This window comes from Meles meles, chromosome 9 (assembly GCF_922984935.1).
Source record: "Meles meles chromosome 9, mMelMel3.1 paternal haplotype, whole genome shotgun sequence".
Classification (NCBI taxonomy): Eukaryota; Metazoa; Chordata; class Mammalia; order Carnivora; family Mustelidae; genus Meles; species Meles meles.
Genome location: NC_060074.1, coordinates 14,676,636 through 14,703,492, shown reverse-complemented (window position 1 = coordinate 14,703,492; position 26,857 = coordinate 14,676,636). Strand labels below are relative to the sequence as shown.

The window sequence follows — 26,857 nt, the reverse complement described above, 5'->3', positions numbered from 1 at the left end:
GCGCATCCTTCTGAGAGCGCGCAGCGCAGTCCTGTGAGACTAGACCACTATCGGCCACCGTCGTCCGTTTCCTTTTTGATTCGTTCTTTTTTTTTTGTAGTCCGGACTCTCACTTGGATCTAAAGCCTGGCGCTAGAGGCGGGAGCCCTCCGAAAAGCTCGGTAAAGTGAGGTTATGATTGGATTATGCGTAAGAAAATAAAGCCGTAAAGTCTTTCTAAATTAAAGTTGAAGGCAGAGGAAATATAATAGACATCTGGCTAGAACTGGGAAAATTAAACGCAAATAATATATCCTGAGGGCAGCGTGGCAAAAGACTACAATTCCCAGTGGTCACGGCGTCTGAGAAGCGCTGCTTTCTGGGAGTGGTAGTGTCTAGGAACTGTGTTTGAAGTATCGGTTCTGAAGACAACCTCTTAAAATTAAGAAGAGATAGAAGCAGTTTGAATTGGGCCTTTCCGTATCTTCATAATCGATCACAGGCCTAAATATATTTAAAGAAAATTTTAAAACCTTAGGGACACTGCGCCTTTAAAACTATGCTTCTCTAATCGATGATTCCTAATCTAGGAATAGGTAGTTGATGTTTGTGGGCTGGGTCTCTGTGTCAGAGCAGCCTCGTGGTGGTCTCGTTGCTGTGGAGGCCGGAGCCAAGAAAGCGGAAGCCCAGAAGACTGCATCTTCTCGTGTACCCGTGCAAGCTCATTTTGAGCTGCCTCTTTTGGTAATCCTAAGAGACCAGAGCGTCTGTTGCCTATTACCACTTACGCTTCTGTAGACAAGTCTTGTGTGAACTCCTCGCCATGGCTCAGCTCCAGACACGCTTCTTCACTGACAACAAGAAGTAAGTAAGCGTCCTTTTCTTTCCTCTCCTCTTGCCTCCCTAGGATCCTTACCAAAAACTCCTTCCGTATGACTTTGTGGAGCCTCAGTTGTCTTTGCTCTCAATTTCTCCCCAGTTTTTCTTTTCCTTTTTCTTGTACTCCTGGCTTGAGTGAGTTTTCCACTCGATCGGAAGCTATACCTTGCCAGGATTGCTCAGGGATCGACCTCTGAGATCACAGATCCTTTTTTTGCTTAGCTTCTCAGGCTGTGGGTAAAATTTGAATTGCGAATGTAGAGGGATCTGAAGAGCTTCGGGTTTGCTTCCTGAATGAAGCACATACGTAATTTTAAAAATGAACAATGGACCTAATTGTTACAGGCTGCCTGTTAGTGGTGTTTCACCGTTTCTGAAAACACAGTTTATTTTCTTTTTAAATAGGTGATCGACGATTCTTTTCTAAATCAGGCTAGAAAGTGGAGCTCTGATTAGGGGGTTGGCAGAACTGCTTTTTGATAAAGACTGTAAAGTTAAGTTAGTTACAAGTTTGTGTATTTATATATATGCTTACACATGTATGCGTGGGTGTGTGTGTGTGTGTGTGTATGAGCATTTTTGCTAATGGTCCCTAGGTCAGTAGCATTCATTCAGTATTGCAGTGTATATTATACTGTTAATTTTTCTTACTGTCTCTTCAGCTACAGTGTAAGTTTTTTGATGGTAGGGGACTGTGAATTATATAGTTCTTGGATTGACTGAGTCAACAAATGTTTGTCAAGTTCTTCGCATGCTGATGATATATAATGAATATTTGTTGTATTAACAAGCTAATGTCAGTGGTAAACTAGAAAATTTCCACTTCAATTATGATTATCTCTTTGGTTCTTTTTAGCTTTGTGAGTTGACTGGGTAAGTCATATTCACTCCTCTTGTATTGTTGCTTACAGGACACATAAATTGTATTATCAGTGCACATGAGTATTTATACTTGGTTTAGATACTTTTGAAGGAAGGTGGTACAATAGCATAAACACTGTATTTTTTCTAATTGAAATTTTTATTGAGATAATCATTGATTCACGTGAAGTTTAAGAAATAATAGGCCACTATGTTTTAACCCCTGAGGTAAATGGATAGACATGATATATATGTTTGTGTGTGTGTGTGTTTTTAAATTCTTCAAAAAGGTAACAAAACCTAAAAATTAAGTTCTTGATTCTTATACATAATATGTTCTGGTGAGTAAAATGGGAGGGGTAATTTTTTTACATATATGTAATATATGTAATATATGTAAATATATGTGTATAACTTACATATATTTACATATATGTGTATAACTTACATATACGTGTGTATGAATTATGCTACTTTCCCCCCTCATTTACTGACCAAATAGTAAGCGAAGGGAAAAACCAAAACCTTTTTGGGAGTGTTTTTTCTTTTTTAAGATTTATTTATTTATTTTGGAGAGAGCGCGCTTTTGTGCAAGTGGGGGAGAGGGAAAGGGGGAGAGAGAGAGAATTCCAAGCAGACTTGCCACTGAGCATTGAGCCCAGTGCAGGGTTTGATCTCACCACCCATAAGATCATGACCTGAGCCAAAACCAGGAATCAAAGGCCCAACCAAATGAGCCATTCAGGCACCCCCAGAAAAACCTAACACTTTAATTCTAGGTTTTTTTACCTTTTGGAGAACCTAAGTCATTACTTACATTTTTTTTTTTTTTAAGGTATAATACATATAAATATAACTGCAGCCTTGCTACTGAAAGTGTAGTTTGAGGATTAGCAGCATCAGCATCACTTGGGAGCTTATTAGGAAAAACAGAATCTGAGATTCCACTCAGACCTACTGATTGAGAATCTACATTTTAACAAGATTTGAAGCTCTTTACCGCATTGTGGCAAAAAGATTTATTGTATCACGTCTTGATGAGCTCCTGGATTCTACCTTATCACCTTTTGAAACTTTTCCATTCCTCACGGATAGGGCTTTAAATCAGGCTTTAGACTTTTTTTCGTAGAACAACTTTCTTGAGATGTAATTCACATACAATAGAATTCCCACATTTTTTTTTTTTAAGCTTTTACTTACTTATTGGACAGAAAGAGAGATCACAAGTAGGCAGAGATTCGGTGCAGGGGGGGGGGGCAGGCCCCCTGCTGAGCAGAGAGCCTGATGCGGGGCTCAGTCCCAGGACCCTGAGATCATGACCTGAGCCGAAGGCAGAGGCTGAAACCACTGAGCCACCCAGACACCCCCAGAATTCACACTTTAAAGTGTCCGGTATTGGGGCGTCTGAGTGGCTCAGTCAGTTAAGCATCTGCCTTTGGCTCAGGTCATGATCCCAGAGTCCTGGGATCCAGCCCCACATTGGGCCCCCTGCACAGTTGGAGAGCCTGCTTCTCCCTGTCCCTCTGCTGCTCCCCCTGCTTTTGCTCTCTCTCTCTCTCTTCCTCTATCAAGTAAGTAAATAAAATTCTTCAATAAATAAAATAAAGTGTCTAATATTTGCAAAATTGTACAACCATCACTACAATTTTAGAACATTTTTTCACCACCCTTTAGCTATTACCCCCTAATCCTTCCAACCTGAGCCCCTGACAACCACTAATTTACTTTCTGTCTCTGTGGATTTGTCTGTTCTGAATTTCATATAAATGTGATTATATAGGGGTGCCTGGGTGGTTCAGTTGGTTAAGCAACTGCCTTTGGCTCAGGTCATGATCCTGGGGTCTGGGATCTAGCCCTATGTCAGGCTCCCTGTTTCAGTGGGGAGTCTGCTTCTCTCTCTCTCTCTCCCTCTGTGTGTGCAGTCTCTCCCTCTAGCTATTTCTCTGTCTCAAATAAATAAAATCTTTAAAAAATAGTAATAATTACATGTAGTCTTTTGTGACTGGCTTCTTTCACTTTCTTAGGATGATGTATATAGCATTCATCCATTTGGTAATATGTATCAGTACTCATTCTTTTTTTTTTTTTTTTAAGATTTTACTTATTTATTTGACAAAGATACATGCAGCGAGAAAGGGAACAGAAGCAGGGGAAGTGGGAGAGGGAGAAGCAGGCTTCCCGCCAAGCAAGGAGCCCAATGCGGGGCTCAGTCCCAGGACCCTGAGATCGTGACCTGAGCCAAAGGCAGACGCTTAACGACTTAGCCACCCCAGGTGCCCCATCATTCTTTGTTGTGGCCAAATAATATTCCATTATATGGATATGGGATACCAAATTTTGTTTCCAATTTTTAAGTTGATGGACATTTGGATTGTTTCCACTTTTTGGCTATTACGAGTAGTGGTGATGTGAACTTTTGTGTACAAGGTTTTGTTGTTCTTGTTTTAAAGATTTATTTATTTGGGGGAGGGAAGAGTGAAAGTGAGCAGGGGAGAGGGGCAGAAGAAGAAGGAGAGTCTTTAGCAGACTCTGAGCTAAGCCTGGAGCCTAACATGAGCCTTGATCTCATGACCTGAGATAATGACCTGAGCTGAAACCAAGAGTCTGTTGCTTAACCAACTGAGCCACCCAGGCGCCCCTGTGTACAAGATTTTGTGTGGTCATGTATTTTCATCTCTCTTGGGTATAGATGTAGAAGTGGAGTTGCTGGATCAAATGGTAGTTCCATGTTTAACTTTTTGAGGAACTGCCAGGTTTTCCCAAAGCAACTGTACCATTTTACATTCCCATCACTAATGAGTAAAGGTTTGAATTTCACCACTTCCTCACCAACACTTCGTTCTCTTTTATTGTAGTTATTATAGTGACTGCAAACTGATATTGTATGGTTTGATTTACATTTCCTTGATGAATAATGATTTGGAGCATCGTTTTCAAGTGCCTGTTGGCCATTTGTCTATATTCTTTGGAGAAATGTCTATTTTAATTCTTTGCCTGTTTTTTAAATTGTGTTGTCTTTTTATTATTGAGTTGTAAGTGTACTTTATATATTCTAGATAAAAGTTCTTTATCAGAAACATGATTTGCACATATTTTCTCCCATTCTCTCTTAGAATAATTTTCTAATTTGACTCTTGTGTGTTCCTCTAATCCAGTCTCGACAGTGCTGCCAGGAAGATATAATGAAACAAAATTCCAATGACATTATTCTTTAATTAGGACCACTACAGTGGTACCTCATTGCCTAGAGAAAGAAGTAAAAATTACTTCATGTGGTGGATTAACCATTCTGTGCACATCTCCTTAACCTTACCTTTGGTCACTGTCTAGAGCAAAATCACACTCTGTGGAATAGGCTGAGTTGGCAGTTTAGTAACTGTGAGCTATTGGTTACTGCTCTTCCTGCTTTTCTGCACCCCTTCTACCTCTACCGTCTACCTCTGTTACTGACAAAGTCACTTTACAGATGTAACTTAAGAGTGATCTTCCTTGGGGCACCTGGGTGGCTCAGTGGGTTAAAGCCTCTGCCTTCAGCTCAGGTCATGATCTCAGGGTCTTGGGATCGAGCCCAGCATCGGGCTCTCTGCTCAGCGGGGAGCCTGTTTCCCTTCCTCTCTCTCTGCCTGCCTCTCTGCCTACTTGTGATCTCTGTCTGTCAAATAAATAAATAAAATCTTTAAAAAAAAAAAAGAGTGATCTTCCTTGTGCATTCTTTTATACCCTGTTTTTTTATCCTTTGGCTGAAATGACCTACAGCTTCTTTGTTCTCCATTCTGTATATCACTTATGACATTGTTCTTATGTACTTTTTTGTATTTTGATAACCCAACTCTGACACTTTCTGAGAACAGAGATCATGTCCTAATTTGTTTTTGTTAACCCCATTTAGCAAAATGTCTGTCATGTATTAGATATCCATTAAATACTTGTTGAATGAATAAATGCACATTTGTTAAAATATCTGTAGTTTGACTTTGACTTATCATTTCCTTTTTACAGATACGCGGTAGATGATGTTCCCTTCTCAATTCCTGCAGCCTCTGAAATTGCTGACCTTAGTAACATCATCAATAAATTGCTGGAGGCCAAAAATGGTGGGTATAAAGACTTTGAGAAGTTAGGAAAGGGTGCAATGCCACGAACTACACTAAAATATATCACATTTTGATTTTATTTCCTCCCTTTTGGGCCTTATTTTATGATACTGTATGCATTTTGTAATGGTAAAAGTTATAAAGTGTAACATGGGTTTCCCTGCTGCGTGATACTTTTTCAAGTGCTTTGAAATAGAAGTTTAAGTTTTTGGAAAAAATTATTTCAGTTTAATTTGTTTTTAAGGCAATATGGTGATTGAGATTTAGGGATAATATTTTAGTGTACTAGTTATGGCTTTGTGATTGTGCTAGGAAGGACTTGGATGGGTAGACATAGAATAAGCATCTAGGTGCTTGGGTCTTACTTAAGAGCTATACTTATACAAAGCAAAATGACAATGTAACTATTTGAGTATTTTGTGTAATAACAGATGCCAATATTAATACTGGTATTTTTTCAAGTATTTAAAATTCATTGAAAAATTAATGGATAAAGATTTATAAAGGGTATCAAGTAAAACATTTAAAAAATATAAATATTAAATATATGCTGTTGTATGAAAATAAATTATTAGCCCATAAAATTAATATGAACAAACTATGCAAAAATATTGATGAAACAAGATTGGTCATGGGTTGATAATTGTTGAAATTGGGTGAGAGGTATGTGAAGGTTTATTATTCTCCTCTTTTGCTTATGTTTGACATTTTCTATAATCAGACTTTTTGAAAAATTAATGAAACCATACATAAAATAGAAGATGTAAACAGAAAAATTGAGAATAACATAAAGTGTGATGTTTAAAAATAAAACTTGTCTGAGCACCTGGGGAGCTCAGTTATATGTCTGCCTTCAGCCCCAGTCCTGATCTGGTCCTGGATGGAGCCCCACCTCCACCTCCGTGCTCAGCAGGGAGCCTGTACCTCCCTCTCCCACTCCCCCTGCTTGTGCGTGCTCACACTCTCTCTCTTAAAAAATATGAAATAAACTTGAAAAAATTAAAAATATGCTTGCTTCCAAATGATGATGTCATTGACAAGTTTTTTTTTATTTTTTATTAAGATTTTATTTACTTATTTGAGGGAGGGAGAGAACAAGTGGGGTGAGAGGCAGAGGGAGAAGCATGCTCCCCGCTGAGGAGAGGGCCTGATGCAGGGACTCTAGGATCATGACCTGAGCGGAAGACAGACACTTAACATACTGAGCCACCCAGGTGCCCCAAAGCAAGCATATTTTTAAGCAGATGTTTCTGATGCTTCAGTGTTCTTTTAATTCTACCCTAGCTGGAGGAATGGAGAGGTGAGAGTTATAACCTAATACGTGATTTTTCCCCTTCTCCATCTTCAAATAGTCCCATAATCTTTTTGTTAAGTGTGAAATGATGTTTTGTTTTGTTTTCCTTTTCTTTTCTTTTTTTTTTACCTTTTTACTTTTCCTTTTACTTTTTTCTTTTCTTTTCTTTTCTTTTTTCTTTACCTTTCTCTATACCCAAGGTGGGACTTGAATTCATGACCCCTAGAACAAAAGTCTCATGGTCTTCCAACTGAAGCAGCCAGGCACAGGCACCCCTGAGATGTTTCTGAACAACTTTTTTTTTTTTTTTTTTTTTTTTGGTGGGGCATGTGGCAAGGTCTGCAATTTTTTCATTACTAGCAGGCTGTTGTTTTTCATTCAGAGCTGTTCATGTAATATTTCCCATTGGTCTTTGTCTTTATTTCCATCTGTTGATGTATAGAGCTTTTGATACATCGTTACTTCTAAATTACCAAACTACCATATATTCTTATTGAAAAAAATATCTCAACTATAATAAGAATAATTCTCATAATAGGGACGCTTGGGTGGCTCAATTGGGTAAGCCTCTATTTCTTGATTTCAGCTAGGGTCATGATCTCAGGGTCATGAGATTGAGCCCTGTGTTGGGCTGCTTGCTGGGTGTGGAACCTGCTTGGAATTCTCTCTCTCCTTCTACCTCTCCCCACCCACTCATACTTTCTCTCTTTAAGGAGAAAAAAAAGAATTAGTCTTGGAATAAATGCTTTGCATTACCAGTATATGGATGTTTGTTGTTGCCCAAACAGTTGCATATTTTTCTAAATTTGTAGAATGAACATTGGTTTCTTTTTTAATAAATTAAATGATAAAGTCATTGCTCTTGAGTTGAAGATACAAATGATTCAGATTTTAGATTTTTAAAAAGTAACAATCCAGATAATCAATGAGAGTTCTTTCAGAAGTATCCTAGCTAAGAAATGCAGTAAAAATGAAGAATTTTTAGCATTTTGTAACTCCAAGTGAAATAATGGGTTTAAGTAGTGATTATCAATAGCTGATAAAACTATTAGTTAAAAGACTGACGGAATATTATGATGGATGGGATAAGACTGACAGTATCAGAGCTCAGATACAGATTTTCACATCACAGAAAGAGATCTATCAAGATAATGTACTTCCCGATGTGATACGATAGGAGACACATAATATTTTGTGTAAATATTCTTACTCCCCCAAAAAAGCAAACCTGAAATCTAATCAAGTGTTTAGGTCTGCCTAGTGTACAGGACATGTAGGAGGTAGAGGAAACTTGCTAATGGATACCATGGAGATGTAAACAAATCCAGAATGAAGACAGATGGCCTAGTTTCTTTTACAAGTAAATGCCAAGGGATAAAAAGGAGGGAAAAATGTTAAAGATTAAATAAGACATATTAATCAAATATAATGTGTGGACTTTGGATGCTGATTCTAAAAAACTTCACTGTAAAAAGACATTCATGAAACAAGGAAGCATGAACATTGGCCACTTAATATTAAAAGGAATAATGATTAAATTTTTTAACATCGCAACTATTTTTTTAAGTCCTTATATTTTAGAAATACAAACTAAAGCATTTACAGATAAAATGATAGCATTTCAAGGGTTTGATTTTAAAATAAATCAGCAGAGGAGTCAAGTGAGGTATATAGATGATTGCCCATGAGTTGTTAATTGTCATAATATGTGATGGAGATGAGGTTTCATAATGTTATTTCTACTTTTGTATATATTTGGAATTATCCGTAGAACAAAAAGTGTTTTTAAACAGAGAGAATTATACCAACACCACCAATAAAAAATTATACCAAAAGAAGAAAGTACTCTTTCTTAAAAATCACATAGTATACTGGAATACATGGCCTGATTATGCCATGGAGAAATTCTGGAGAAACTCAGAGGCCACATGGGGATAATAGGTACCTGTTTGTTTGGGGGTTTCTCATATACCTCTGCTGATGTTACTTCATGTGCTAAGAGTGATCGTTTTGTTATGCATTTTCTTTAGAGTTCCACAAACATGTGGAGTTCGATTTCCTTATCAAGGGTCAGTTTCTGCGAATGCCCTTGCTCAAACACATGGAACTGGAAAACATCTCCTCAGTAAGTTCAAATGTTTACCTGCTGTATTTTATGTCCAGTGTTCTCAGATAATGTGGAAAGCTTTTAGAATCACCTGTGTCTTTAGCAACCAAAGATTTTTTTGATTATTCTTTTTTTCTAGAAATTTGAACTTTAGTTTTTGTGTGTTCAGTTTTGAAGTCCCCTCATCTGAAGGTGTATTAGGAAGTGCAGGTGAACCAATATGGAAAGGAACTTTCGTATTTATGGAAGAATTGTCAAGAAAGGGAATAGCAAATATATGTTTACTGCTAATAAAGGTGTACAAAATGATTATGTACATATAAAAACTTATGGGTTAGGTTATTGGGATTTATAGTGGTTCCCCCTTCCTCTAATTTTTGAAGCATCCTTACTATTGCTTTTATAATTATAATTGCTTTTATACTTTTAGGCAGGTTTTAGAACTGTGATAAAATTACAATTTATCATTTTAACCATCTTTAAGTGTATAATTCAGTGGCATTATGTACATTCATAGTAACATGCATGCATCACTACTGTCCATATCCAGAACTTTCCCATCATCCTCATTAAACAGAATGCTTTTATGATACTGATTTTATTTTTTAAAGTTTCTTATATTCTATCCCCCCCGACCCTGCACTTTTGGCATAAATTTTCCAAGGTCATTAATGTTTTTAATAGTGCTTTTAGGTCAGATAAAGTTTTTCACCTTTGCATGGCTCCAAATTTTCTGAGTTACAGCGGGGACTGACATGAAGGAGACCTATTAAACTGGGAGTCCTTTCATAGTGTACTATTTTAAAAGTGTACCGCCTGATTGATTTCTGGTTATTTCTCTGTGACTAGGAAGAGGTTGTGGAATTGGAATATGTGGAGAAGTACACTGCTCCTCAGCCAGAGCAATGCATGTTCCATGACGACTGGATCAGTTCCGTCCAAGGGGCAGAGGAATGGTACTGCCGTATGAATATTCTTCTATCCATGCCGCCTCCCTCAGTCTTTCTGAGTGTACTGTGTGAATATTCTTCTCCGATTGACTGTGTTCTTTGTAAAAGTAATTTTGTGATAAATGTCTTGATGACCATGCTGAAGATCTTTCCGTTCAGTTTATTTAAGATGAAACACCTATTAATAGGTTTTCTGTTCTGTCTCGAGATGTAGTGACATTTGGCAGTATACTGGGTAAGTCAAGTGTCTTAGGGCATTTGTTTTATTTGCGTGTGTTGCTTATTAGACCAAAGCTATAATTTGTTTCACAGAAGGAAAAAAAAACCTTTATAGCCACAAATCTCCTAGCCTATTACCAAGAAGATGCAGATCATGTTATTTTTGGGACTAAAAAGGGCAGACTAGATTTGAGCAGGTATGGATGGCAAACCCTCACTGGCCATACTTGTAGAAAAGCACCTTGGTGAGTGAATCATCGTACTAGCTTACTTCTTTCAAAGAACATCAGGGGCGCCTGGGTGGCTCAGTGGGTTAAAGCCTCTGCCTTTGGCTCGGGTCGTGATCCCAGACTGGGATCGAGCCCCACATCGGGCTCTCTGCTCCGCGGGGAGCCTCTTCCTCCTCTCTCTCTGCCTGCCTCTCTGCCTAGTTGTGATTTCTCTCTGTCAAATAAAATATTTAAAAAAACAAAAAACAAAAAACAAAGAATATCTTCCTGGAGTTGTTTCCCAAGTGTTTTTTTTTTACTGGTTTTACTTTTATTTTAGAGGATTTTACTGTTTTTCTATTAAAAGGTTTTCACTGGTTAAGTACAAAGGATCGTTAGGCTTTATAAGCAAGTTCCCTGGGAGTTGTAGTGTTTACAATAGTAGTGAAAATGAAATCCAGGGTTTTTCAGTATATTTTTATTTTTAGGAGGTCAGGAAAAGTCAAATCTAACCTCTTCTAATCTATTCGAGTGTGTTTGGAAATCTTAGTCTTCATGTTAAAAAAAAAAATAATAAGTATAATCCTGAAGGTTTACTTTGTCATTGCTTTAGAAATATACTTGATTTCAGGTTTTGAAAAGCTGCTTTTTGTATTTCATAGGATTTTTTTTTCTCTTCATAGGATCTTGACTGGTTCTTATGATAAGACTTCTCGGATCTGGTCCTTAGAAGGAAAGTCAATAATGACAATTGTGGGACATACAGACGTTGTAAAAGATGTGGCCTGGGTGAAAAAAGGTTAGGACTCTTTGCCTAAACTGAAAGGAATCCTGCATAGGAAATTGGAAAAAAGCCATTTTCAGTGCTGGGACAGAATGGAGATGAGTTGGAAGTGCCTCATGCCTCAGTTTTTGTGAGGTCTTTCGAAAATATAATGTTCAAGAAGAAAAAGATTATGTAAGAAAATCCATAAGTGGTAGAGTTAAACCCTTGCTGACTTAAAACAGATAAAATATACTTTCAAGTTAAACTCTTATTTTCTAGTATTTTTGAAGGATCATCCTTTTATACCATAAGTTACTTCTTTTTCAAAGATGGCTAATGTCTTTCTCAACAACAAAAAAATTCTTCAGTTTCAGAATACAACGTATTTTAAATTTTTGTACTAATTTGTTCTTATTCTTCTCTTCTCCTCTCTTCAGATAGTTTGTCTTGCCTACTACTGAGTGCCTCTATGGATCAGACTATTCTCTTATGGGAGTGGAATGTGGAGAGAAACAAGGTGAAAGCCCTGCACTGCTGCCGAGGTCATGCAGGAAGTGTGGATTCTATAGCTGTTGATAGCACGGGAACTAAAGTAAGTAGCTAGTGCGCTGTGCTAGTTGTACTGGTACTAGTACTGTTGAATTCAAGTTTGAGCTTCTTACGCAGAGATTTTTTTCTTCATGTGTTCATTGTGATTGTCCTACTTGTGATATTTAGTAATTAATATGATTTTGAACCAAAGTAAATAATCTTAAAAGAAGAGGTGTAAAGATTTACTTCCTCAGTCTGAGTTTCTCTAGTTTAGACTTTATATAAACCGCAGAAATTTTATGAAATAGGTAAGCAAGCAGTGTAACATTCTTTAATCATAGTGATTGCCACTTTCAGTCTTTGAGCTCCTCAGTGCTGTCATCAATTGACAAGGTCTAGTTGATCATCTAAGCCTTAGTGTACATTAAGGTTAGTGTTAATAGAGGTGGTTTTACTTGTATTGCTGATTTACTCTATCATGACAAAATGGTCCAAGTTAGTTAAAAGGAAACAAGCCTGAGTGCAACACTGTATGACTTTGGAAGGGTTACACATTCTCTTGCCATTTGAAATTCCCTAAAGCACATTGAAAATTTTGGATTGAAGAATGTTTCTTCAGTGTTTCTTTGCTAGTTAGCATAACAGAGAACATTTCATGCATTCAGAGGTAAAGATTTATGATTATTCATATTGAGCCATAAATGAGGTTTATATATTGTCAAGTCAAAACCTAAATAAATTAGTCATATCCTGTCTCTGGCCATTCAGAGATAGAAACTCATCTTGAACATTTTTCAGCTTAAAAGATTATGAGATCCACGAAGAAGTGAACAATCACATCACCAGCATTTGGGTCTTAGGAACCAAAGGAGCTGAGCTTGAATGTGGCCAATATTTCCCCCCGACCCATCTCCCTAAGTTGACTTTATTCTCTTTCACCTCAAACTGGCTTTTTCCATGTGGTAATAAAACCTGGCTTTCAGTATTCCTAGGTTTTACATCCTATACCATCTGTCCCTGAAAAAGACTAACTTCAACTCTCTGGAACACAAGTTCTCAAAAAAAAGTCCCAGAGGAAGAAGGGACATGTGTGCACAGTGCAGAGCAGCTGCCCACCTCAGTCTAAGCCACCATAGCCAGGGTGCAGAGCCATGTAACAACGGCAGCTCCTTCCGTTGTCAGGAGATTGAGGGTACAACTTTCAGGAGACTAGGAAGCTGTGTAGATGATACCATAATAGTAAAGGACTTAAGAACAAAGTAAAGGTTTTAAGTTACAAATAGAAAAAGAAGGCAAATAATATGGTAGATTATGTTACATACTCTTTCTGTTTATGTGTATCTTTTTAGTTTTGCAGTGGCTCCTGGGATAAGATGCTAAAGATATGGTCTACAGGTAAATACTTGTACTTTGACTTATTAAGGGAGTTTCAGGAATTTCAGTGAAAGACTATTTAACACACATTTTTCCATAAAAATGGACCCGAGCTTTTGAGGATACAGATAAAGGAGCATGTAGAGAAAAATTAATATACTTCTTTAAACACATTTAAAAATGTGTTTCTGTCTACCACCCTCTTATTTATTGAACCAAGTCACTGAATTGCTGCAAGTAACCAACAACATGATTGATACAGTAGTACATAACTGCCTTAGTTCTCAGAGTTCTCATATTCTGGAACCTGCAATTGAAATACCTTCTGAGTCATTTTGATACACTCCAATATTAGAGAAATTTCTTTTAAGACATTTAAGCTTTTAAGAAAGTTAAGCTGATTTACTTAAAAAATTTTTTTAAATGCAGTTTTACCAAACTTAATTTTTTTACTTTGAAAACATAGAAGGAACAATTAGTGGAGAAACAGTTGGAGGAGGGAGGAGTCTTAGAGGAAGTTGCCTTGATAATAGTGAGGAGGAAAGAAGGGGAAGACCTACAGATATTTAAATGAAAAAGAACTAGTAGTCTAGAATTATTTAAACAGGTAAACAGAGCAAAATCACTGTTACTTCTGAGGAAATCGCTGTATTACAGTGTAATACCCTAAATACAGTTCACAAAGTAGAGTTCAGGGATCAAGAAAAGCTTGAGCAGTGTCAGGTGGAGGGAAATACGGAAGTCATTTCAGAAGATTTCCCAGTAGTGCTTAAAGCAAACAGTTTTGTTTTTTTTTTAAGGTTTATTTTAGAAAGAGAGAGACAGTGCATATAATGGGGGCCAGGGCAGAGGGAGAGAGAGAGAGAGAATCTCAAGCAGACTTCATGGCAGGTGGGGAGCCTGAAGCTTGGGGCTTGACCTCATGACTCTGAGATCATGACCTGATCCAAAATCAGGAGTCGAACACTTAACCGACTGAGCCACCCAGGCACCCCTTAAAGCAAACAGTTTTGAGGCAGAAAGTTGTTTATTAGGATAATTTTTCCTTTCGTGGAAGATTTTACTGTCTGAAATACCTTTAATTCATTGTTAGAAAAGTGAAATAGTCAAGAAAAATAAACATGACTGGATTGTATCCCCTTTTAATGTGTTTGTTTAACCTTGCCATTCCTTCATAAAACAAATGCAATTTGGGCAAACTCTCCTACAACTAATAGTAAGCAGTATTTCATAGATATGGTAAAGTGAATAATTACAATGATGATCTTAAAGACATAGCAAAGTATCAAACTGTTAAGACTTTAGGATTTTAATATAATCTGTTTTTTGCTTTCTTCTTTTGGAACATTGATAACCTGAGTATTGTTTATATATATAAACTTCTATTAACCAGAATAAGGAGGAATATCCATTCCCTAACCAGTTGAGATAACATGGAGAAAACATATACCCAGAAAAAGAAGAAATCTTTTAAAGCTGTTGATAATCAGGGGGCGCCTGGCTGGGTCAGGTGGTAGAGCATCCAGCTCTTGATCTTAGGGTCATGAGTTCAAGCCCCATGTTGGGTGTAGGGGTTACAATCAATCAATCAAACTTTGCAATTAATATTTACCATAAATTTTTCACATATCAAATCTAATTCTCTGTGATACAGTTCCTACAGATGAAGAAGATGAAATGGAGGAATCCACAAATCGACCAAGAAAGAAACAGAAAACAGAGCAATTGGGACTAACGAGGGTAAGTATTTTTGCACTAAGAGCTAAGAATGATTTTATTTTTATTTTTTTAAAATATTTTATTTATTTATTTGACAGAGAGAGATCGCAAGCAGGCAGAGGCAGGCAGAGAGAGGAAAGGAGGAATCAGGGGCTCGATGTGGGGCTCGATCCCAGGACCCTGAGATCATGACCTGAGCCGAAGGCAGAGGCTTAACCTGCTGAGCCACCCAGCCACCCCTGATTTTTATATTTTTAAGGGGTTTAAAAAACAAAGAAGAACATACAACAGACACTAGAGAGGCTAAAATACTCTCTGGACCTTTATGAGAAACTTTGCTGATCTCTGATCAGCCCCTCACATTACAGATGAGATGATAATATTTAAGGAGGTTAAATACAACAAAGTTATATTTAAGTCATATATAACAAAATACAACAAAGTTATAAAAGTAGATTAACTGTCTCCCTTTTCAGAAATCTTTTCCTTTCTCCTTCATGTGTTCCTTATATTTAAGATAGACATTGCACCTAGTTTGGGGATTTTAATTTGAGAAAAACATTAGAGATTTTGGAGTACTAATAAATGAACCATGAGCATTATTTAAAGAGTGGACAATAGGTGTTGAGGAAAGGGTGAGAGTAACCTATTGAGATTGATTTACCTGGAGGAGTGAGGAAAAAAATGGCAGCACCTTGACTCAAACATAGATCTCTCTGGCCCCAGAGCTTTTTCAGCTGTCTTCTACATATGACATGTCTGTAGAAGAGAGTTAAGTTAGGGTTAATATTAATACTTTTCAAAGTAAAAAGCAGAACAAATGAGAAAGCATCAGGATATAGAGGAAGGACTACAAACTTCGGAGTAATATTTGGGTTCAAACTTAAATCCGCCCTGTATAAGCTATATGACCTTTAGCAAGTTCTCTTTCTCCACCTCAGTGTCTTCATCTATAAAATAAAAACACGTACCTGGGGGCGTCTGGGTGGCTCAGTGGGTTAAAGCCTCTGCCTTTGGCTCAGGCCATGATCCCAGAGTCCTGGGATCAAGCCCCGCATCAGGCTCAGCAGAGAGCCTGCTTCCTCCTCTCTCTCTGCCTGCCTCTCTGCCTACTTCTGATCTCTGTCAAATAAATAAAATCTTAACAAAACAAAACATGTACCTGTTTTGGAGGATTGTTGTAAAGAAGAAATAAGGCAGGATATGAAAGCTAAAGCATCTGGCATATGGGCTTCACAAGTAAATAACTCCTATTATTGTTTCAATTATTCTAAACTGAAATGCTTTTCCTTTTGGTTATCTTTTTTTATTTCTAGACTCCCATAGTGACCCTCTCTGGCCATAAGGAAGCAATTTCTTCAGTTCTGTGGTCAGATGCTGAAGAAATCTGCAGTGCATCTTGGGACCACACAATTAGGGTGTGGGATGTAGAGTCTGGCAGTCTTAAGTCAACTTTGGTAAGACATAAATTCAGTGATTCTCTGTTAAACTTTGAGCTTCTAAAGATGGTTATTTCTAGCCCACCATGGTTAAATGTTCTTTCCTCTTTGTTTTTCAGACAGGAAATAAAGTGTTTAATTGTATCTCCTATTCTCCACTTTGTAAACGTTTAGCATCTGGAAGCACAGATAGGCATATCAGACTGTGGGATCCCCGAACCAAAGGTGAGTTCTGTAAATCTCTGGTGGAGAAATATGTGTAAATAACATCAGTTTCTTCTCTCACTAGAGATGTGTATAAAAAGATAATTTTCTACAAACATTGTTTTGGGTTCTGCCTACTTCTCTTCTAAAATTCAGTAATTATTATCTTTATTTTGTTCAGATGGTACTTTGGTGTCGCTGTCCCTAACCTCACATACAGGCTGGGTCACATCATTAAAGTGGTCTCCTACCCATGAGCAGCAGCTGATTTCAGGTTCTTTAGATAACATTGTCAAACTGTGGGATACAAGAAGGTAAATCCTATTTATAATCTACGAAGAAAATAACATTGATTACCTATTATATACAAAGAAAATGAAATGAATGCTGAAAAGATTATCCAGAAGCAGACGGGTAAAAGAAAGGTGTTTGGTTATATGCCCTGAGTTGATAAATATTGGTGTCAGAAAGAAACCCAGGGTCAAAGAGATTTTCTTTCTTTTTTTTTTTTTTTAAAGGTTTTTTTATTTATTTGAGAGAGAGAGAGACAGAGACAGAGGGAACGGAAGCAGGAGAGTGGGAGAGGGAGAAGCAGACTTACCGCCGAGCGGGGAGCCCAACATGGGACTCGATCCCAGAATCCTGGGACCCGAGCCGAAAGCAGATGCTTAACAACTGAGCCACCCTGGTGCCCCTCAAAAGGATTTTCTTCATGTTGATAGATTATTTTTTGCATTCTGAAAAAGATTTTTTTTTTTTAAGATTTTATTTATTTATTTGACAGAGATCACAAGTAGGCAGAGAGGCAGGCAGAGGGCGGGGGCGGGGGCGGGGAGCAGGCTCCCCACTGAGCAGAGATTCCGATGTGGGGCTCGATCCCAGGACCCTGAGATATGACCTTAGCCAAAAGGAGAGGCTTTAACCCATTGAGCCACCCAGGTATCCCTAAAAAAGATTATCTTGAACCTTAATATAAATATGATATAGAAGGCCAGTGGTCTCTGAATAAATGGGACTATAATCAAATAATATATCATAAGGTAATAGAAAATTAAGTAAAAATATATAATTTAAAAGATAACTAGACATTAGTTTCTTTTTTGATACTGTTATATATATGTGTGTGTATATATAGAGAGAGAGAATACCCCCAATGAAATGCATATATAATTTACTTACATATTTTTATAAGTAGAATGGAGAGGCATTAATCAAATACATGTTTGTTGTTTGCCTAAATCAGTAGTCTGACATCCTTACACTACCTTGTGCTGCATGACTTGTTAACATCTAGAAGGCTACTTACATTAAATTTTAGTTGGATACTTTATGTAGCAATAGCATATCGTTTCTGAAATAGTAGGAAGTGCTGTGAAGAAAGTAAAGCAGAGTAAAGGGATACTTCTTTAGGAATGGGGTACTTCTTGAAAGTGATTTTCCAGTGAACTGAGTAATGGGAAGGTAATAGCCAGTCACAAATCATGGTTAGAGGGAATAGCAGATAAGGTATGGAAAATCTTGGGGCGCCTGGGTGGCACTGTTAAGTGTTTGCCTTCGGCTCAGATCATAATCCCAGGGTCCTAGGATCGAGCCCCGCATCGGGCTCCTTGTTCAGCGGGAAGCCTGCTCTCCCTCTCCCATTCCCCCTGTTTATGTTCCCTCTCTCACTATGTCTGTCTCCGTCAAATAAATAAATAAAAATCTTAAAAGAAAAAAAAGTGTGGAAATTTTTGGCATGTTGGCAAAATGGCAAGAGGGCCAGTGTTGATGGAATGGAGGAAGCAAGAAGAGTAGCAGGAGATGAAGCAGGTAGTGGTTATACTGAGCAGGACCCTATGGGCCATGGTAAGGAATTTGAGTTCCATTCTAAGTATAATGGAGAAGGCTTTGTGGGTGCTCTAAAGAGGTTGGAAGAATGGAAGCAGAGGGGTTCTAGGTTGGATTCTAGGTATATTTCGAAGACAGCTCTTTGGCAGGATTGGCTCATGGACAGACTATGGAGATAGCAGTCAAGGGATAATGCCCATTATTTTCTGCCTGAGCAATTGAGTCATTACTAGTGCAACTTCCTGTGATGGAAAAGAGTAGAGAAACAAGTTTATGAGGGAAAAATCAAGAGTTTTGGTTGTTTTAAATTTATAGTGCCCATGAGACATACAGATGATGGGCATTGGATATGCATATCAAAATCAGGGCAGAAGTTCGGGCTAAAGATATAAACTTGAGAGTTATCAGCATATATATGGATGGACAGAGGATATATAAAGCCATGATTTGAGGATAAAAGAAAATTAATCAAGGAAGTGTGAAAATGTCTGATTATGAATAAATGTTTATAAATAAATAGCATTTATCCTGAATATTTGTTGTAGTAAATCTCTGTATTCTGCTAATGATCGGGGAAAATCAGGAGAGATGGTCAAGTAAATATTCAGGATCTTAAAATTAACTGTTACTGGGGCAAGGATGATAAAATCTCTAAAGTTTTCAGAAAAAATTGCAATTAGTCATAAATGTTTTTTAATGTTGTGAAATGCATATAACATGGTAATACTTTGATCTTTTAGTTGTAAGGCTCCTCTGTATGATCTGGCTGCTCATGAAGACAAAGTTCTGAGTGTAGACTGGACAGACACAGGGGTAAGAATTTACTCGTTATTTGGTAAAGAGGAAAAAGAGAGAATCTCGTGTGTGTATTTAGGGAGTTACTAATTTCAATGTGGCTGATAATTATAATTCTGTATTCTAAGTTTCCCTTAATATTATTCATAAAAATTTCACATCTCATTCAAAGGAGAAACAAATCTGTTCTTTATAATTAGTAGTAATATTTGAATATTTTGAAGCAGTTTTTTCCTCAAGTATTTTAATGAAATATTTTAAGTCCATAAATTTGCTCCATTAAACCAATTAGTTCTAAGTATTTCCCACTTTAAAAAATCTTGCATAATAAGTCTAGACCATAAAATGTGCTTAAAGAATTATAGTTTACTCATTTTTATGTACAAATATTAGCTGTTATTGCTGAAGAACTCTTTCCAAATACAGATCCTAGGGCTGCTTGAATAATTTATAATATCCATTTAGCTGCAAACAGTTAAGATACTCTCCTATAAAACTTAATTTTCTTAAATAGATAAAATTTTATCACCCCTAAAACTTTTAAATTTTATTACATTTCTTAACAAATACCTCATAGAAAGAACAATAGCACATCATGCCTCAACCAAATTTAAATGATCACTTTTAAAGTTTTAATATAGTGTGTTATAATATGGTAGCGAAAATTGATGTAATTGGTCCATTTAAGTATTACTCTAAATGCAAGTATACTACTCATCCATAATTCCTTCTGTAATCAGAATCATTGTATATAACTATGTTTAACTATCATGTGAAATAATTATGTTTACTTATATTTTTTTTTCTCTCCCTTTACACAGTTACTTCTGAGTGGAGGAGCAGACAATAAACTGTATTCCTACAGATATTCACCTACTACTTCTCATGTGGGGGCATGAACGTGAATGATAAATTTGACTACAGAGATTGTTTCTGTAAATGAAATTGATAAAGAAGCTTCATATTACATCAGTGATGGTTCAGAAAGCAGCCTCTTTAAGTTTATACAATGTTTTCACCCTTGATAATAGCTGTCACTGTCTTTTTATTTTATATTTATTATACAATAGTTTGTGTTGTTAAAATATAAAACGTGGCCTGCCCTCTCTGCCATAACTCTTGAAGCTAAACAGAGTTTTTTTTGTTTCCTTTCACAGGTATTGCTTTGAAGTAACATTTGCTTTGGAAATGCTGTTAAAGCATATATTAAAAATAGAGTAATTGTCCAGATTTTATTTCTGTTGGGAAACTTAAGTTTTCCAATGTTAGCTGTTTAAAAAATATATCTTAAGGAAATAAATTCTAATAGAGAAAAAATTAGAAATACAATTTGTTGGTAAGATAAGTGATGTCTAACTATAATACTTTGTGGGTATTCAGAACATTAAAACATGTAGATGCTGCCAATTAAGAGTTTGTTGACATATTTTAAGTGAAGTATTAAAGATAGTACGTACTAAAGACTTATTAGAATCCTTTGTATTAAAGATATGTTAGAATCCTTTAGAAATCGCATACAGATTTCATGGTAACCAGGAATCTTTCTTCCCAGCCTTTCCTTGTATAGAATAGAATCTTTAGACAAAACCTTCCAGTCAGTATTAGATAATAAACATTCTATAAATTTTATATCATTAGCATTTATCTTAATGCATATGTTATTCACCAAATATTTAAAGTAAGTCTCTTCTTAAAGTGTGACTTCCATCTTTAATGGATTGGTATTCCTCAAGCAGAGCACTTCAGCCTCTAATATATGGAGAATAAGGTTGGTCTCATTACAGACTGTAATGCAGTGCATCTCATAAAATATTCCTATCACAGAGGTCTAGGAAGTAATACGTATACTTGGCTACAACTGAGAGCCAAATTAACAGTAGATTAAGCCAATTAGGAGTTTAGTTCTCCTCTAAGATGAAATCCAGAGGCAGACCAGGGCTGGGAGAATGGATTTCCTTCCACACTTTTAGGGACCCAGGCTCCATCTATCCTTAGGATATGATCCTCATCTTCACATAAGAGCTAGAGCCGTAGTTATTATATCATTTCTTTAAAAAAATGCCAAAAAACCAGGGGTGCCTGGGTAGCTTAGTCGGTTAAGTGTCAGGTCATGATCAAGGGGTCCTGGGATAAAGCCCTGCATCAGGCTCTCTCTCCAATAAATAAATCTTAAAAAAAAAAAAAAAGTGAACATCAAGTTAGCAAGAAAATATACCAGTGTGTTTTTCTCATTTAGTGCAGATTGGTATAAATTTCATCATATCTGTAGTGTCTGGAAGTCTAAGTTTTATAGGACAAAGAAGAATTTATATTCTTGTTTTGAATGTTCTCTGAATGACCCTTTGTCACAGTTACCTAAATGTTTTTCTTGACTCAGCCAGTCTGGGCTTTTCAGTTGTAAGCATGCACTAGGTAGCTGAAGCAAAGGTAAAGAGGCTTATTTACTAGATGTAGTAGACAAAGAAGGAAGTGGTATTGGTCAAGTATTGGTCCCTCACTTATTTCTCAATCCTGATTGCAAGGAGGATACATTCACGGTTCATGCATTCTCCCTTGGGATGATGAGTATAACATTAGTGACCCAGTGTCTGGGATCAATCTCTGCCAAATTTCTCTTCTTGTATAACTCAGATGGTTAGCTCTTTCTCCTCAAACAGGAGAAATATGAGAGGCCAACTGAAGCCTAGAAGACTCCTTGCTCTTACAACATATTGCTCTCCTACCCCCAACTCCACCTTTTCCTCAAAAGTAGGAATCTCCCCCCTTTCTCTGGTTCATTTTCCTCTTTTTTAGTTACACCAGAGACAGGGCTTTATATAGACTTACCTGTTCCTGAGATTCTTGTGGAGAAATGAGTGTGGCTACTTTCCTAGCACTGGGCAAAGTTAGGAACAAGGTAGTACCAGTACTCAGGACCTGCTGACTGGTACAAGTTTATTCTTGCCATCTTGCCATAAATTTTGACATTCCTAAACATGTTGATACTTGCTCTTACCTCAACGAGCAAAGTTTTAAGAAACTCTTTCTTTGTCACCTGGCTGTGACAATTACCCAGAGATTATTAGAGTAGAAACTTGAGTTACATAAGATTTTTGATTCTACATAGAGTGCAGAAAAAACACAATGATTTTCTGTAAATAGAGGACCAGTATTTGCTTTGTCCTTTGAATTTCGATTGGCCATTTTGAAACTTGTCATTGATGCATAATAATATATCAAAGTGCTTGCTATCATCATTGGGAAAAGAACAAATGAAAGTTTACATTTATATACACATAACTGCATAATTGAACAAACAACCCTGCAAACCAAATACTATCTGGGAATTTCTGATAATAACATTAAAATCTTTTCACAAGGGCGCCTGGGTGGCTCAGTCATTAAGCATCTGTCTTCGGCGCGGGTCATGATCCCAGGGTCCTGGGATCGAGTCCCACATCTGGCTCCCTGCTTGGTGGGAAGCATGCTTCTCCCTCTTCCATTCCCCATGCTTGTGTTCCCTCTCTCGCTGTCTCTCTGTCAAATAAATAAAATCTTTAGGGTGAAAAAAAGACTTTTCACAAAAATTCTGTATTCTAATCTTGAAAAATCATTTGCTTGTATAAAGCAAATATAAGGAGAAATAATCTTTATACTACTCTAACTTATAAAAGGAAAAAACATTTGAGATTCTGCATATGCAAGCAATATTCAATTATTTATTTTACTTTAAAAGCCACTAATTGGAATCAGGTTTCAAAAGGTGAAATCAAATTTTGCTAATGAGAAACTGCTAATAAAAGGAACTTTTATTTACTTTAATACTGAGAGTTTTAGATTATCATAGACTTCTATTATCAAACATACTAAGAAGAGGTATAGGATGGGGGTTTGAGCTATTAAAAACTTAATTAGCATTTTGTTACATAAGCTAAATTCATCTTTTTTCCTTTTTAAGATTCATTTAAAGATTTTTTAAAAATTTATTTGACAGAGATCACAAGTAAGCAGAGAGGCAGGCAGAGGGGGAAGCAGGCTCCCTGCTGAGCGGAGACCCCCCCCCCCCATGCGGGACTCGATTCCAGGCCCCTGGGATCATGATTCGAGCCGAAGGTGAGGCTTTAACCTACTGAGCCACCCAGGAGCCCCTTTAAGATTCATTTAAATACTGATATAGTTAACATGTGTGATATTAGTTTCTCTTGCATAATATAGTGATTGGGCGATTCCTTACGTCACCCAGGGCTCATCACAGCAAGTGTGCTCCTTAATCCCTATCACCTATTTCTCATACCCCTCATCCACTTTCCCTCTGGTAACCGTCAGTTTGTTCTGTATAGTTACAAGGCTGTTCTTGGTTTGTCTTTTCCCTTTGTTGTGTTCTTAAATTCACATGAGTGAAATCATATAGTACTTGTCTTTCTCTGACTTACTTCACTTAACATTATTCTCTATCTCCGTCCATGTCTTGCAAATGGTGAGATTTCATTTTTTACGGCTGAGGAACCCATTGTGTGTATATATGCCGCATCGTCTTTATTGGTTCATCTATTGATGCACACTTGGGCTGTTTCCGTAGTTTGGCTATTGTAAATAATGCTGCAACAAAGAAGGGTGCACGTATCCCTTTGAATTAGGGTTTTTGTATTTTAGGGGTAAATGCCAGTAGTGTGATTACTGAATTTTAGGGTAGTTCTTTTTTGAACTTTTTTTTTTTTTAATTTTTTTTTTCTTTTTTACAGAGAGAGAGAGAGAGAGATTACAAGTAGGCAGAGCAGCAGCCAGAGAGGGACGGAAGCAGGCTCCCTGCCAAGCAGAGAGCCCGATACGGGGCTCGATCCCAGGACCCTGAGATCATGACCTGAGCTGAAGGCAGAGGCTTAACCCACTGAGCCACCCAGGCGCCCCTCTTTTTTGAACTTTTTTGAGGGACCTCCATACCATATAGCATTTCTACAGTAACTGCACAAGTTTGCATTCCCACTAACAGTGCAAGAGGGTTCCTTTTTCTCCACATCCTTGCCAACGCTTGCTGTTTCTTGTGTTTTGTGTTTTTTTTTTTAAGATTTTATTTATTTGTTTGTCAGAGAGAGCACAAGCAGGGAGAGCAGCAGGCAGAGGGTGAAGCAGGCTCCCCACTAAGCAGGGAGCCGGATGCAGGACCGGATCCCAGGATCAGGACCCGAGCCAAATGCAGACACTTAACCAAATGACCCACCCAGGAGTCCCAGTTTCTTGTGGTTTTGATTTTAAACTAGATATGTCTTTAATGTAACTTAGAATTTTGAGGGGAGTTGCTTAATTGGGTTACATAGGCTATCTTTGTTACAATATCCACTGATATTCACAGATCTGAAGAAGTAAATTATTTTCTGGCAGTGTCTATTAAAATGGCAAACAAAAACCAAAAAGACACCCAAATCCATCTGTATCCTGCCATAGCAATCCTTTGACATGAAAATGACGAAGTGATCTTTATTTTAAAGGAGGAATATATGTGTTAGAGGGGTCAAGTTACTTGACCAGATTTCATGTAGCTAGTAGATAAGTCAGGATTTGAATTTGGATGTATCTGAGTTTAGTGCTCAAGCTCTTAACTACTGCATATATATTCTGCCAATTCTGAAGTCATTCATAAGAATGATATTTTTATAAGTGAAGAACAAGTTTGAAGATGTTTTCACCTACGTAAGAGAAAGATTATATATAAATCTAAGTGACATTCATTGTTACCAAATTACCATAATGTTAATGTTCAGCTTTGCATGTTTTGGCTTTAAAATTAATTTCAATTTTAGTGTACTACTAAGTGTATTAACCTAATAACATAGTGTTCTTTAAAAACCCATTTCTTTTTTTTTTTTTTTTTTTTTTAAAGATTTTATTTATTTGACAGAGATCACAAGTAGGCAGAGAGGCAGGCAGAGAGAGAGGAAAGGAAGCAGGCTCCCCGCTGAGCAGAGAGCCCGATGCGGGGCTCGATCCCAGGACCCTGAGATCATGACCTGAGCCGAAGGCAGAGGCTTTAACCCACTGAGCCACCCAGGCGCCCCTAAAAACCCATTTCTTTTCATATGGGAATTATATATGAGGGAAAGGCAACTGTAGAAATATCTATAGCCAATTAAGGTGTATAGGCAATTAATGATGGAGATAGGACACATGCCTCAGTAATTAGAGATACAGAGAAAGGATTTTGTTAGGTACAATCTGAGGAGGTGAGCAACATCAAACAATTGTATGGATAGTAAAAGTATAGACAACATGCTGGGGAATTATTAATACCAAATTCAGTTCAGTGGTTGTTTTAGGGTTAGGAAATACTTTTTATTGTAGGTTTATAACATTTCACATTTTAAAAAATCATCCTAATAATACTGTCTCTAATTCTAGCCTTACCTGAATCAACAAAAATGAATGGTAGAGAGCACGTTTAGCTTGCCCTGTGTAAGTACTAGTGTAGACATCTGGGAAGGTAGCTCTCCATACCCTCTCTAACTGCCAAGGACCTGTTACTTCTGACTTCCTTGAAAAGATCACACAGGTTAAAAGGAAAGTGGAACACCTTAAAGAAATGCAGCTATTGGGGCGCCTGGGTGGCTCAGTGGGTTAAAGCCTCTGCCTTCGGCTCAGGTCATGATCCCAGGGTCCTGGGATCGAGCCCTGCATCGGGCTCTCTGCTCAGGGGGGAGCCTGCTTCCTCCTCTCTCTCTCTGCCTGCCTCTCTGCCTACTTGAAATCTCTGTCAAATAAATAAATAAAATATTTAAAAAAAAAAAGAAATGCAGCTATTTCCATGACATCTGGTTCAGTAGATCCCTAGTCCTTAATAAGAGTAAATACAAAAGTGTGGAATTCTTAATATGTGTTTTAATATCAATTGAAGTTTTATTTAGTAGATTAACAAGAGCTTTGCTTGATAGTGCAAAAGATCATTGCTGCTTATTGCTCTGGGTCCCAAATTTGTGAAGCCCCACATTCCAAGTCATCTAATTGTCTTTTCTAGTTTACCTGTAGAAGCCTACAGTGGAGGAAAATACTTTATATTAGGATAAACCTGTTGATAGAAAATGAAATAGGGGCACCTGCGTGGCTCAGATGGTTAAGCATCTGCCTTGGGCTTAGGTCATGATGTTCAGGTCCTGGGGTAGAGCCCTGTGCCCGGCTCCCGGCTCAGTGGGGAGTCTGCGTCTCCTTTTCCTTCTCCCTCTCCCTCAGTAAGTAAAATCTGAAAAAAAAAATAACATTTCTATAAATATTTGCACTTCCAGATGAAATTATATCCTCCCATATAAAAGCATTTTAATAGTGTTAATTCTTTTGTTTCCTAAAAAATCTTATTATGAAACACTAAATTTTAACTACTCTGGGTGCCTCATTATATGTTAAGGGACTAGTACAAGGCATTTAAATTTTTTTTTAAAGATTTTATTTATTTGACAGAGAGGGAACACAAGCATGGGGAGTGGGAGAGGGAGAAACAGACTTCCTGCCACGCAGGGAGTCCAATGAGGGGCTTGATCCCAGGACCCCGGGATCATGACCTGAGCCGAAAGCAGCCGCTTAATGACTGAGCCACCTAGGTGCCCCCAAATATTTTCTTATCAATCCAACAGCTAACAAGTTCATTA

General features: G+C 37.4%; 1 protein-coding gene across 2 annotated transcripts; it reads left to right on the top strand.

Moving 5' to 3' along the window:
- Positions 1–100: 100 nt before the first annotated feature.
- Positions 101–20,654, top strand: WDR12 (WD repeat domain 12). 2 transcript variants are annotated; one of them, XM_046018699.1, is made up of 14 exons: positions 101–161; positions 570–843; positions 5,719–5,813; positions 9,138–9,232; positions 10,064–10,170; positions 11,276–11,391; positions 11,796–11,950; positions 13,239–13,284; positions 14,918–15,003; positions 16,299–16,439; positions 16,541–16,646; positions 16,807–16,939; positions 19,193–19,265; positions 20,069–20,654. In XM_046018699.1, the coding sequence occupies exons 2-14, from the start codon at positions 803–805 to the stop codon at positions 20,144–20,146; spliced, it is 1,272 nt and encodes a 423-aa protein (XP_045874655.1). In that variant the 5' UTR covers positions 101–161; positions 570–802; the 3' UTR covers positions 20,147–20,654. The 2 variants fall into 2 exon arrangements, with proteins under 2 accessions (XP_045874655.1, XP_045874657.1); XM_046018701.1 differs by having other exon boundaries at positions 143–161; positions 611–843.
- The last annotated feature ends 6,203 nt before the right edge of the window (positions 20,655–26,857 follow it).

What these genes read in the sequence shown, in the direction of transcription:
- WDR12 (XM_046018699.1), top strand. Translation starts at nt 803, where the DNA reads ATGGCTCAGCTCCAGACACGCTTCTTCACTGACAACAAGAA. An exon ending in GCTAAAGATATGGTCTACAG is followed by an intron (nt 13,285 to 14,917) that starts GTAAATACTTGT and finishes TCTGTGATACAG; the next exon opens with TTCCTACAGATGAAGAAGAT. An exon ending in TAGACTGGACAGACACAGGG is followed by an intron (nt 19,266 to 20,068) that starts GTAAGAATTTAC and finishes CCCTTTACACAG; the next exon opens with TTACTTCTGAGTGGAGGAGC.